Source organism: Salvelinus fontinalis, unplaced genomic scaffold, assembly GCF_029448725.1.
Source record: "Salvelinus fontinalis isolate EN_2023a unplaced genomic scaffold, ASM2944872v1 scaffold_0215, whole genome shotgun sequence".
In the NCBI taxonomy this organism is placed as follows: domain Eukaryota; kingdom Metazoa; phylum Chordata; class Actinopteri; order Salmoniformes; family Salmonidae; genus Salvelinus; species Salvelinus fontinalis.
Genome location: NW_026600424.1, coordinates 202,975 through 216,654, shown reverse-complemented (window position 1 = coordinate 216,654; position 13,680 = coordinate 202,975). Strand labels below are relative to the sequence as shown.

Here is a 13,680-nt window from a genome sequence, read left to right as displayed (position 1 = left end):
GTTTGCTAACCCCTGCTGTTGATTGTCAAGCCAGTCTGCAATACGGATGTGACTGGAATACAGATTCATATGAGAGCAGTGGTGTCTGATGGAAACAGCTTTAACATCATGGCACACCACTTTCACACTTGGTGCCCACTTCCTATAATTCTGAACCAGGAGCAAACGGAGACACTGGAGAAAGAGAAAGAGAAGAAGACCACTAGAATATATACAGTCTGAAGACAAGCCCTATTCAATAGTCATCAGCTGTGTGTTATAGCCTTGGCAGGCAGGGCCACACTAAGACACACAGATACCGTGAGACACACTGAGTCTTCCCATCATCCCATCCTTTCCCAGGTATATTCATTCATTCACTCATTCAGCAAAACTAGTCACCAGCTATAACCCCATACTACTAGTCCTCTTGTCTCCTGTCTCCTCCACAGGAATGACTGTTCCCGTCTTAGTTCCCTAGGACTGACTGTCCCCTGTCTCTGTTCCCTAGGACTGACTGTTCCCTGTCTCTGTTCCCTAGGACTGACTGTTCACTGTCTCTGTTCCCTAGGACTGACTGTTCACTGTCTCTGTTCCCTAGGACTGACTGTTCCCTGTCTCTGTTCCCTAGGACTGACTGTTCCCCCGTCTCTGTTCCCTAGGACTGACTGTTCCCTGTCTCTGTTCCCTAGGACTGACTGTCCCCTGTCTCTGTTCCCTAGGACTGACTGTTCCCTGTCTCTGTTCCCTAGGAATGACTGTTCCCTGTCTCTGTTCCCTAGGACTGACTGTTCCCTGTCTCTGTTCCCTAGGACTGACTGTCCCCTGTCTCTGTTCCCTAGGAATGACTGTTCCCCCGTCTCTGTTCCCTAGGACTGACTGTTCCCTGTCTCTGTTCCCTAGGACTGACTGTCCCCTGTCTCTGTTCCCTAGGACTGACTGTTCCCTGTCTCTGTTCCCTAGGAATGACTGTTCCCTGTCTCTGTTCCCTAGGACTGACTGTTCACTGTCTCTGTTCCCTAGGACTGACTGTTCCCTGTCTCTGTTCCCTAGGACTGACTGTTCCCTGTCTCTGTTCCCTAGGACTGACTGTTCACTGTCTCTGTTCCCTAGGACTGACTGTTCCCCCGTCTCTGTTCCCTAGGAATGACTGTTCCCTGTCTCTGTTCCCTAGGACTGACTGTTCCCTGTCTCTGTTCCCTAGGACTGACTGTTCCCTGTCTCTGTTCCCTAGGACTGACTGTTCCCTGTCTCTGTTCCCTAGGACTGACTGTTCCCTGTCTCTGTTCCCTAGGACTGACTGTTCCCCCGTCTCTGTTCCCTAGGAATGACTGGTCCCTAGGACTGACTGTTCCCCCGTCTCTGTTCCCTAGGAATGACTGTTCCCTAGGACTGACTGTTCCCTGTCTCTGTTCCCTAGGACTGACTGTTCCCTGTCTCTGTTCCCTAGGAATGACTGTTCCCTGTCTCTGTTCCCTAGGACTGACTGTTTCCCCGTCTCTGTTCCCTAGGAATGACTGTTCCCTAGGACTGACTGTTCACTGTCTCTGTTCCCTAGGACTGACTGTTCCCTGTCTCTGTTCCCTAGGAATGACTGTTCCCCGTCTCTGTTCCCTAGGAATGACTGTTCCCCCGTCTCTGTTCCCTAGGACTGACTGTTCCCCCGTCTCTGTTCCCTAGGAATGACTGTTCCCCCGTCTCTGTTCCCTAGGACTGACTGTTCCCTGTCTCTGTTCCCTAGGACTGACTGTTCCCTGTCTCTGTTCCCTAGGACTGACTGTTCCCTGTCTCTGTTCCCTAGGAATGACTGTTCCCTGTCTCTGTTCCCTAGGACTGACTGTTCCCTGTCTCTGTTCCCTAGGACTGACTGTTCACTGTCTCTGTTCCCTAGGACTGACTGTTCACTGTCTCTGTTCCCTAGGACTGACTGTTCCCTGTCTCTGTTCCCTAGGAATGACTGTTCCCTGTCTCTGTTCCCTAGGACTGACTGTTCCCTGTCTCTGTTCCCTAGGACTGACTGTCCCCTGTCTCTGTTCCCTAGGACTGACTGTTCCCCTGTCTCTGTTCCCTAGGAATGACTGTTCCCTGTCTCTGTTCCCTAGGACTGACTGTTCCCTAGGACTGACTGTTCCCTGTCTCTGTTCCCTAGGACTGACTGTTCCTGTCTCTGTTCCCTAGGACTGACTGTTCCCTGTCTCTGTTCCCTAGGACTGACTGTTCCCTAGGACTGACTGTTCCCTGTCTCTGTTCCCTAGGACTGACTGTTCCCCTGTCTCTGTTCCCTAGGACTGACTGTTCCCCTGTCTCTGTTCCCTAGGAATGACTGTTCCCTGTCTCTGTTCCCTAGGACTGACTGTTCCACTGTCTCTGTTCCCTAGGACTGACTGTTCCCTGTCTGTTCCCTAGGACTGACTGTTCCCTAGGACTGACTGTTCCCCTGTCTCTGTTCCCTGTCTCTGTTCCCTAGGACTGACTGTTCCACTGTCTCTGTTCCCTAGGAATGACTGTTCCTGTTTCTGTTCCCTAGGACTGACTGTTCCCCTGTCTCTGTTCCCTAGGACTGACTGTCTCCCTGTCTCTGTTCCCTAGGACTGACTGTTCACTGTCTCTGTTCCCTAGGACTGACTGTTCCCTGTCTCTGTTCCCTAGGAATGACTGTTCCCTGTCTCTGTTCCCTAGGAATGACTGTTCCTGTCTCTGTTCCCTAGGACTGACTGTTCCCTGTCTCTGTTCCCTAGGACTGACTGTTCCACTGTCTCTGTTCCCTAGGACTGACTGTTCCCTGTCTCTGTTCCCTAGGAATGACTGTTCCCTGTCTCTGTTCCCTAGGACTGACTGTTCCCTGTCTCTGTTCCCTAGGACTGACTGTTCCCTAGGACTGACTGTTCCCGTCTCGGTTCCCCAGGACTGACTGTTCCCTGTCTGTTCCCTAGGATTGACTGTCCCCTGTCTCTGTTCCCTAGGACTGACTGTTCCCTAGGACTGACTGTTCCCTAGGACTGACTGTTCCCGTCTCGGTTCCCCAGGACTGACTGTCCCCTGTCTCTGTTCCCTAGGATTGACTGTCCCCTGTCTCTGTTCCCTAGGACTGACTGTTCCCTAGGACTGACTGTTCCCGTCTCGGTTCCCCAGGACTGACTGTCCCCTGTCTCTGTTCCCTAGGACTGACTGTTCCCTAGGACTGACTGTTCCCGTCTCGGTTCCCCAGGACTGACGGTCCCCTGTCTCTGTTCCCTAGGATTGACTGTCCCCTGTCTCTGTTCCCTAGGACTGACTGTTCCCTAGGACTGACTGTTCCCGTCTCGGTTCCCCAGGACTGACTGTTCCTGTCTCGGTTCCCCAGGACTGACTGTTCCCCTGTCTCTGTTCCCTAGGACTGACTGTTCCCGTCTCTGTTCCCTAGGACTGACTGTTCCCTGTCTCTGTTCCCTAGGACTGACTGTTCCTTGTCTCTGTTCCCTAGGACTGACTGTTCCTTGTCTCTGTTCCCTAGGACTGACTGTTCCCTGTCTCTGTTCCCTAGGACTGACTGTTTGTTCACTGTCTCTGTTCCCTCGGACTGACTGTTCCCCTGTCTCTGTTCCCTAGGAATGACTGTTCCTGTTTCTGTTCCCTAGGACTGACTGTTCCCCTGTCTCTGTTCCCTAGGACTGACTGTCTCCCTGTCTCTGTTCCCTAGGACTGACTGTTCACTGTCTCTGTTCCCTAGGACTGACTGTTCCCCTGTCTCTGTTCCCTAGGACTGACTGTCTCCCTGTCTCTGTTCCCTAGGACTGACTGTTCCCCTGTCTCTGTTCCCTAGGAATGACTGTTTCTGTCTCTGTTCCCTAGGACTGACTGTTCCCTGTCTCTGTTCCCTAGGACTGACTGTTCCCTGTCTCTGTTCCCTAGGACTGACTGTTCCCATCTCTGTTCCCTAGGACTGACTGTTCCCTAGGACTGACTGTTCCCTGTCTCTGTTCCCTAGGACTGACTATTCCTGTCTCTGTTCCCTAGGACTGACTGTTCCCTGTCTCTGTTCCCTAGGACTGACTGTTCCCTAGGACTGACTGTTCCCTGTCTCTGTTCCCTAGGACTGACTGTTCCCTGTCTCTGTTCCCTATGAATGACTGTTCCCTGTCTCTGTTCCCTAGGACTGACTGTTCCCTGTCTCTGTTCCCTAGGACTGACTGTTCCCTGTCTCTGTTCCCTAGGACTGACTGTTCCACTGTCTCTGTTCCCTAGGACTGACTCTGTTCCCGTCTCGGTTCCCCAGGACTGACTGTTCCCCTGTCTCTGTTCCCTAGGACTGACTGTTCCCTAGGACTGACTGTTCCCGTCTCGGTTCCCCAGGACTGACTGTCCCCTGTGTCTGTTCCCTAGGACTGACTGTTCCCGTCTCGGTTCCCCAGGACTGACTGTTCCCTGTCTGTTCCCTAGGATTGACTGTCCCCTGTCTCTGTTCCCTAGGACTGACTGTTCCCTAGGACTGACTGTTCCCTAGGACTGACTGTTCCCGTCTCGGTTCCCCAGGACTGACTGTCCCCTGTCTCTGTTCCCTAGGATTGACTGTCCCCTGTCTCTGTTCCCTAGGACTGACTGTTCCCTAGGACTGACTGTTCCCGTCTCGGTTCCCCAGGACTGACTGTCCCCTGTCTCTGTTCCCTAGGACTGACTGTTCCCTAGGACTGACTGTTCCCGTCTCGGTTCCCCAGGACTGACGGTCCCCTGTCTCTGTTCCCTAGGATTGACTGTCCCCTGTCTCTGTTCCCTAGGACTGACTGTTCCCTAGGACTGACTGTTCCCGTCTCGGTTCCCCAGGACTGACTGTTCCTGTCTCGGTTCCCCAGGACTGACTGTTCCCCTGTCTCTGTTCCCTAGGACTGACTGTTCCCATCTCGGTTCCCCAGGACTGACTGTTCCTGTCTCGGTTCCCTAGGACTGACTGTTCCCGTCTTAGTTCCCTAGGACTGACTGTCCCCTGTCTCTGTTCCCTAGGACTGACTGTTCCCTGTCTGTTCCCTAGGACTGATTGTTCCCCTGTCTCTGTTCCCAAGGAATGACTGTCCCCTGTCTCGGTTCCCTAGGACTGACTGTTCCCGTCTTAGTTCCCCAGGACTGACTGTTCCCGTCTTAGTTCCCCAGGACTGACTGTTCCCGTCTTAGTTCCCCAGGACTGACTGTTCCCGTCTCGGTTCCCCAGGCACTAAGTCTGACTGTGTCTTCCTCTCTGTCTCTTTCCTCCAGGCATGCGTCCCTTCATCCCAGACAAGGACGTGGGTGTTTTCGAGAGCTTCCTAGAAGGCATCGGGATCCGGGAGGGGGGCATTCTGACGGACAGCTTCGGCCGGATCAAACGGAGCATGAGCAGTACGGCGGCAACGGCCGTGCGGGGCTACGACAGCTGGTCACTCCCCTCGGGCTCGCAGGACTTCAACCGCAGGATCAGTGACATCACACACGACATCGAGGCCCTGGGCTTCCAACATGAACATGGGGGTTGGCAGGGAGAGCAGGGGGGTTGGCAGGGAGAGCAGGGGGGGTGTCAGGGAGATATAGAGGAGGAGGATTATTATCTGTGAAGGAGTGGTGGGGTCGTTGTGGAACAGAGCAGGGGGGTTGGCAGGGAGAGCAGGGGGGGTGTCAGGGAGATATAGAGGAGGAGGATTATTATCTGTGAAGGAGTGGTGGGGTCGTTGTGGAACAGAGCAGGGTCAGCCACAGGGTCAGCCACAGAGTCAGCCACAGAGTCAGCCACAGGGTCAGCCACAGGGTCAGCCACAGGGTCAGCCACAGAGTCAGCCACAGGGTCAGCCACAGGGTCAGCCACAGAGTCAGCCACAGGGTCAGCCACAGGGTCAGCCACAGAGTCAGCCACAGAGTCAGCCACAGGGTCAGCCACAGAGTCAGCCACAGAGTCAGCCACAGAGTCAGCCACAGGGTCAGCCACAGAGTCCGCCACAGGGTCAGCCACAGAGTCAGCCACAGAGTCAGCCACAGGGTCAGCCACAGAGTCAGCCACAGAGTCAGCCACAGAGTCAGCCACAGGGTCAGGGGCACAACGGACAGTAGGTGGCACCTGAGTCATGAAACTGAGTGGCCATCTTTTAGTTTCCATATCAGTAGCTTAACTCTCATTGAGGACGTAGTGAGTCACCAAGTGGTAAACACTATTTTGTCCCTCTAACTCATTTAGTGATAGAGCTCTGGTCAAAAGAAGGGCACTGTGTAGGGAATAGGGTGCCATAGGGCTGTGGTCTAAAGAAGGGCACTATGTAGGGAATAGGAGGCCATAGGGCTCTGGTCAAAAGAAGGGCACTATGTAGGGAATAGGGTGCCATAGGGCTCTGGTCTAAAGAAGGGCACTATGTAGGGAATAGGGTTCCATTTGGGGGACACACAAGCACTTTGCATCAAGAATGCCTTTGGATTCAACTCATTTACATGCTATTTGCATCCGGGTTTGGGCACCACGCCTAGCATTAATGAATAACAAGGGAGAGAGGGAGGGCGGGAGAGAGATAGAGGATAGGTAGGGAAAGAGAGAGGGAAAGAGAGAGGGATGGAGAGAGAGAGAGAGAGAGAGAGAGAGAGAGAGAGAGAGAGAGAGAGAGAGAGAGAGAGAGAGAGAGAGAGAGAGAGAGAGAGAGAGAGAGAGAGAGAGAGAGAAAAAAAAAGACAGACAGCAGGAGGAGGACAGTGATAGTCCTCTTCCTGCAAATAGTGCACTACTTTTGACCAGGACCCATAGGGTAGTGCACTACTTTTGACCAGGACCCATAGGGTAGTGCACTACTTCAGACCAGGGCCCATAGGGTAGTGCACTACTTCAGACCAGGGCCCATAGGGTAGTGCACTACTTCAGACCAGGGCCCATAGAGTAGTGCACTACTTCAGACCAGGGCCCATAGAGTAGTGCACTACTTCAGACCAGGGCCCATAGGGTAGTGCACTACTTCAGACCAGGGCCCATAGAGTAGTGCACTACTTCAGACCAGGGCCCATAGAGTAGTGCACTACTTTTGACCAGGGCCCATAGGGTAGTGCACTACTTCAGACCAGGGCCCATAGAGTAGTGCACTACTTTTGACCAGGGCCCATAGAGTAGTGCACTACTTCAGACCAGGGCCCATAGAGTAGTGCACTACTTTTGACCAGGGCCCATAGGGTAGTGCACTACTTCAGACCAGGGCCCATAGAGTAGTGCACTACTTTTGACCAGGGCCCATAGGGTAGTGCACTACTTCAGACCAGGGCCCATAGAGTAGTGCACTACTTTTGACCAGGGCCCATAGAGTAGTGCACTACTTTTGACCAGGGCCCATAGAGTAGTGCACTACTTTTGACCAGGGCCCTATGGGGGAATAGGGTGCCTGTTTTGAAAAGAGGGATGATGTCTCTCTGCTGCACATTAATCTGAAGCAGCAAACTGCATGGCACACACACACACACACACACACACACACACACACAGACACACAGACACACACACAAAGACTCCCTGATGGCACTGCTGACCTTCCCAGAATCCCTAGTTTCTGTCCCCTGGCTGTGTGTGTGTGTGTGTGTGTGTGTGTGTGTGTGTGTGTGTGTGTGTGTGTGTGTGTGTGTGTGTGTGTGTGTGTGTGTGTGTGTGTGTGTGTGTGTGTGTGTGTGTGTGTGTGTGTGTGTGTGTGTGTGTGTGTGCCTGTCTGTGTGACTGCACAGCCTATGATCATCAAGGGTTGCCTGTGCCTACCACATCTCCCTGCCTGATGTCATGTAATTAGTCCGGAGACAGGGCAGGCTGGGCTCTGTGTTCAATGTGGACAGGGCAGGCTGGGCTCTGTGTTCAATGTGGACAGGGCAGGCTGGGCTCTGTGTTCAATGTGGACAGGGCAGGCTGGACTCTGTGTTCAATGTGGACAGGGCAGGCTGGGCTCTGTGTTCAATGTGGACAGGGCAGGCTGGGCTCTGTGTTCAATGTGGACAGGGCAGGCTGGGCTCTGTGTTCAATGTGGACAGGGCAGGCTGGACTCTGTGTTCAATGTGGACAGGGCAGGCTGGACTCTGTGTTCAATGTGGACAGGGCAGGCTGGGCTCTGTGTTCAATGTGGACAGGGCAGGCTGGACTCTGTGTTCAATGTGGACAGGGCAGGCTGGGCTCTGTGTTCAATGTGGACAGGGCAGGCTGGGCTCTGTGTTCAATGTGGACAGGGCAGGCTGGGCTCTGTGTTCAATGTGGTGGTTTGGATGTTTTCTCACCATGTTTCTGATGATTGGTTACACAACAGGCAGCTTGAATACAAGTTCATATTACATTTTGCAATAAAGAATGTTTTAGTATTTTGTGTAAAATGGTGTATTAGGGATTTAAAATTGTGTGTGCGTGTGTGTGTGTGTGCGTGCGTGCGTGCGTGCGTGCCTGTGTGTGTGCCTGTGTGTGTGGATAAAGTATCATTGCAAAAATTAATCAGCAACGGATTTTGCGAATTATCTCTCCGCTTTATCATCCGCTAATAATGTCGCCTCGTATCTGTCACAGATATCTCAATAGTCTATATCGGCTAAATTATCTCTAGGTCTTCATGGATTTGTCCTTAATAGCACAGCTATTGCCAAATCATTATAGGATTATTGAGGAAAGAGCTTGTATTGTCAAATGTAATTACCTATTGTCTACTGAGCTGCAGTTCATTAATTTGCGTCCATTAGAAACCTATTAACTTGCTCTTTTCTCAAATGATCTCAAATGTTTTGACCGGTTGCGCTCAGTTTCATAACAAAAGCAAGAAAGACCAATCAGCTTTCACCTTGTGCAATAGTTTTTTTAATATATATATTATTCGCTGTTGTCCAATGGAAATCCTAGTGGGCGTGAAGGAGTCGTCCTGGCGCGGTGGGAACGTCTTGACAGTTGACTTCTACCGGAGAATGGCGGCTACCGCCTGCACTACGTTAACTAACACTACCAACCCGCATAAACAACACCGGAGGAAAAGTAGAGATTCTCGGAGGAGACAAGCAGCTCTTTTATTCCTTAGTAACATTTCTCTAGACGGACAGCCGGTTCAAACGTTAGACCATGGAAACCGAGACCCCCATCATCGAGACGGCGAGTTCCTTGGGGATGATATCGGAACGACAGTGGCCGGGATGTCAACGGCATCTAGTAGTAGCTATGGGAACTTCGGTAACCTACCGACGTCTGTGAGCTGTGGGGCAGTTGGGAACGTTAGCCCCGTACCGAGACTCGGGGTGATCACTGTCCCGCCTATCCTCGTTCTGCCTTCGGACTCGTTCAACGATGGGACCACGGAGTTATTTCTGGAGAGGCGAGGAGGGTCGTTTTCCTCGCAGGGAAACCTCCTCTCTCCGGCGGGTCTCCATCCTACTCCCCTCCGACCGCGGAAGTCGTCCACGGTGCTGTCTGTTCAGAGTTCTAGTTCGGTGATTTCGGAATCTGGACGGTGGTGGTGAGTTAATAGCTGTGTAATTCATGTCCCGGGGGCATAGGTTTCGGTGTTGTCTGTGTTGTCTGGCATCGTTTGTAATGACACCTCACTCCAACTCAAACCTGCCTCATCTTGTTCATTTCAACTGTGTCCACGTGTGAGTGCGTCTTTCTTTATACATTATTGTATCTTGACGCGGTCACTTTAATAAGCACACAACAAACATCAGTTGGCTACATTGTCTTATTTTAACTTTTTTTTTTTTGTTGCGTTACATTGTTACTAGGCTATCATGTCAAAAAGCAACCAGCCAGGTCAGTTCATCCTGAAAGACGCGCCTGTATTTGGGCCAATACAGTGCTGAGTTTAATTTCTTGCGCAGAGAAGTGTAGTTATTGGTCTCCCTCATTAGAAGTATCGCAACTGTAATTTCCGCTACAAAGGGGAGACTGTTGGATTGGCTGCGTGTTATTTTGATTCTGGTAGATTAGAAACAAGTTACCGCTTATACCGTGTGAATAACAATTGCAGTAGGTTACATGATAATTGTCACGATCGTCTTTTGGAGAGAGTGAGGACCAACATGCAGCGCGTGGAAAATACATCTTCTTTTTTTTATTTTGAAGAAGGAACAAACTAACAAAACAACAAACGACCGTGAAGCTACAAAACGAAAGTGCACACACAAGCTACTAACGTTTAGACATAGACAATTCCCCACAAACAGCTAAAGCCTATGGTTACCTTAAATACGGCTCCCAATCAGAGACAACAATAACCAGCTGTCTCTAATTGAGACCCAATTCAGGCAACCATAGACTTTCCTAAACACCTACACTCAACCATAGACACAGCTAGACAACTACACTAAACATAAACCCAACTACTCTAATAAACCCCCTAACCCTTACAACCACCCTAGACACTACAAAACCCACATAAATTACCCATGTCACACCCTGACCTAACTAAAATAATAAAGAAAACAAAGAATACTAAGGCCAGGGCGTGACAATAATAACAAATAGAATCAGCCTTGTTTATCTTCAGTTACTCAAAGAAGCCCTGCATTAGGATATACTTGTAGTCATTGACTAAAACAAAAAAAAGCCCAATTATTGGTCAATCACTTCCTCATAAAAAAATCACATCAAATCAAGCTTTATTTCTATAGTACATTACAGACTCGGATGCAACGCATAGCGCGTCACAGGAAAACATTTTTATATAAAAAAAAAAAAAAAAATGTAAACAATGAAAATGAAAACAGAAATATTTACTACACAAACATAAGAGGATAAAACAAAACAAAAGAATAACAATAAAAAGTGAAAGACAAGTAAAGATAATTAGCCAGAGTCAACCGCCATTTTCTTTACAAAGCTCTCCTGTATTGTTATAGCCTACAGTCTCTGCTACTAAGGGTGGATTGTCTGTTCATTAAAACACATAGCCACAAGTTACCACTTGTACTGTGAGAACACACACACACAGACACACACACACACACACACACACACACACACACACACACTCAGCACAAACACACACACACACACACACTCAGCACAAACACACACACTTATTAGACTAGGGAGTGGAAATGTTGACTTTATGAGGAGTCTACCGTTTATAAGGGCTTTTAGAATGTGCCAACTTTGCCCAATCCGTGCAGGGGTTTTGTCAGGTCACTTGTCTCACTGCATCACCATTAGGTGGGATAAGTTGTGTACTTTAAACCACAATCAGTGTATATGAAGTACTGTTATATTTTGACAAGGAGTTGCCTCTGACTACTGTGCACATATCCTTAATTAATGACGCGGTTGACTAACTAGGCTGTGTGCTTGTTTTACAAACCACACACTGACACACACACACAAACACTAACTGTGTTTGTTTACAAACCACACACACACACAAACACTAACTGAGTTTGTTTACAAACTACACACAGACACAAACACTTACTGAGTTTGTTTACAAACTACAAACAGACACAAACACTTACTGAGTTTGTTTACAAACCACACACAGACACAAACACTTACTGAGTTTGTTTACAAACTACACACAGACACAAACACTAACTGAGTTTGTTTACAAACCACACTGTGCAGCTTGGCAACTATCAGTATAACGTTTGGTGGTGGCTTGGGCGTTTACCCGACATACCGTAGCCCGGGGTAGGGATTTTCAAAACCATAAAACAACTGAGATAATAATACTAGTTCCAGCTGTGTATTTTGGTTCGCTAACTGACTAGCGAAGTGGCTAGATGTCAACATCAAGCTTCTTGGTTACAGCAGAGATATTCAACCCCCTTCTGGATCCAAGATCCCTGCTGCCTAAATTTGTTTTATGAGTGAAAAATGTTTAACTTCAGGAAATAAATAATGCCCCACTGCCGGTAATACCGTATACTCCGGTATGGTACAGGAACGGTATGAAGAAGGGTTTCCGTTAGGAAAATGTGCCGCCGGGCAACGTGACTAGGAACATTTTTAATTTATCGTCCAGATGCGTTGGGTGCATAACCTGATTAGGGTGTCTACCCACGGTGCTCAGAATGACAGAAATGGAAAACACCATTCTAAACAGCACACCTGGCAAAACACCATTCTAAACAGCACACCTGGGAAAACACCATTCTAAACAGCACACCTGGGAAAACACCATTCTAAACAGCACACCTGGGAAAACACCATTCTAAACAGCACACCTGGCAAAACACCATTCTAAAACAACACACCTGAGAAAACACCATTCTAAACAGCACTCCTGGGAAAACACCATTCTAAAACAACACACCTGGGGAAAACACCATTCTAAACAGCACACCTGGGAAAACACCATTCTAAACAGCACACCTGGGAAAACACCATTCTAAACAGCACACCTGGCAAAACACCATTCTAAAACAACACACCTGGGAAAACACCATTCTAAACAGCACACCTGGCAAAACACCATTCTAAAACAACACACCTGGGGAAACACCATTCTAAACAGCACTCCTGGGAAAACACCATTCTAAACAGCACACCTGGCAAAACACCATTCTAAAACAACACACCTGAGAACACCATTCTAAACAGCACTCCTGGGAAAACACCATTCTAAAACAACACACCTGGGAAAACACCATTCTAAAACAACACACCTGGGAAAACACCATTCTAAAACAACACACCTGACAAAACACCATTCTAAACAGCACACCTGGGAAAACACCATTCTAAACAACACACCTGACAAAACACCATTCTAAACAGCACTCCTGGGAAAACACCATTCTAAACAGAGCACCTGGGAAAACACCTTTCTAAACATCACTCCTGGGAAAACACCATTCTAAAACAACACACCTGGGAAAACACCATTCTAAAACAACACACCTGGGAAAACACCATTCTAAACAGCACTCCTGGGAAAACACCATTCTAAAACAACACACCTGGGGAAAACACCATTCTAAACAGAGCACCTGGGAAAACACCTTTCTAAACATCACTCCTGGGAAAACACCATTCTAAAACATCACTCCTGGGAAAACACCATTCTAAACAGCACACCTGAGAAAACACCATTCTAAACAGCACACCTGAGAAAACACCATTCTAAACAGCACACCTGGGAAAACACCATTCTAAACAGCACACCTGGGAAAACACCATTCTAAACAGCACTCCTGGGAAAACACCATTCTAAACAGCACTCCTGGGAAAACACCATTCTAAACAACACACCTGACAAAACACCATTCTAAAACAACACACCTGAGAAAACACCATTCTAAACAGCACACCTGGGAAAACACCATTCTAAACAGCGCACCCGGGAAAACACCATTCTAAACAGCACACCTGGGGAAAACACCATTCTAAACAGCACACCTGACAAAACACCATTCTAAACAGAACACCTGACAAAACACCATTCTAAACAGAACACCTGGGAAAACACCATTCTAAACAGCACACCTGGGGAAAACACCATTCTAAACAGCACACCTGGGGAAAACACCATTCTAAACAGCACACCTGGGAAAACACCATTCTAAACAGCACACCTGGGAAAACACCATTCTAAACAGCACACCTGGGAAAACACCATTCTAAACAGCACACCTGGGAAAACACCATTCTAAACAGCACACCTGGGAAAACACCATTCTAAACAGCACACCCGGGAAAACACCATTCTAAACAGCACACCCGGGAAAACACCATTCTAAACAGCACACCTGGGGAAAACACCATTCTAAACAGCACACCTGGGGAAAACA

At 49.1% G+C, this 13,680-nt stretch overlaps 2 protein-coding genes across 2 annotated transcripts in view; both read left to right on the top strand.

The window, feature by feature from the left end:
* Nucleotides 1-6,041, top strand: part of ccm2l (CCM2 like scaffold protein) — a 63,421-nt gene extending 57,380 nt beyond the window's left edge. Inside the window, exons 12-13 of the mRNA XM_055912801.1 lie at nucleotides 5,206-5,536; nucleotides 5,666-6,041. Coding sequence (XP_055768776.1) covers nucleotides 5,206-5,536; nucleotides 5,666-6,041 — 707 coding nt within the window. The remainder of the gene's footprint in view (nucleotides 1-5,205; nucleotides 5,537-5,665) is intronic.
* The window catches only part of LOC129844732 (CDK5 and ABL1 enzyme substrate 2-like), a 136,261-nt gene continuing 128,191 nt past the window's right edge, over nucleotides 5,611-13,680 (top strand). The window contains exon 1 of the mRNA XM_055912796.1: nucleotides 5,611-9,413. Coding sequence (XP_055768771.1) covers nucleotides 8,680-9,413 — 734 coding nt within the window. The 5' untranslated portion in view covers nucleotides 5,611-8,679. The remainder of the gene's footprint in view (nucleotides 9,414-13,680) is intronic.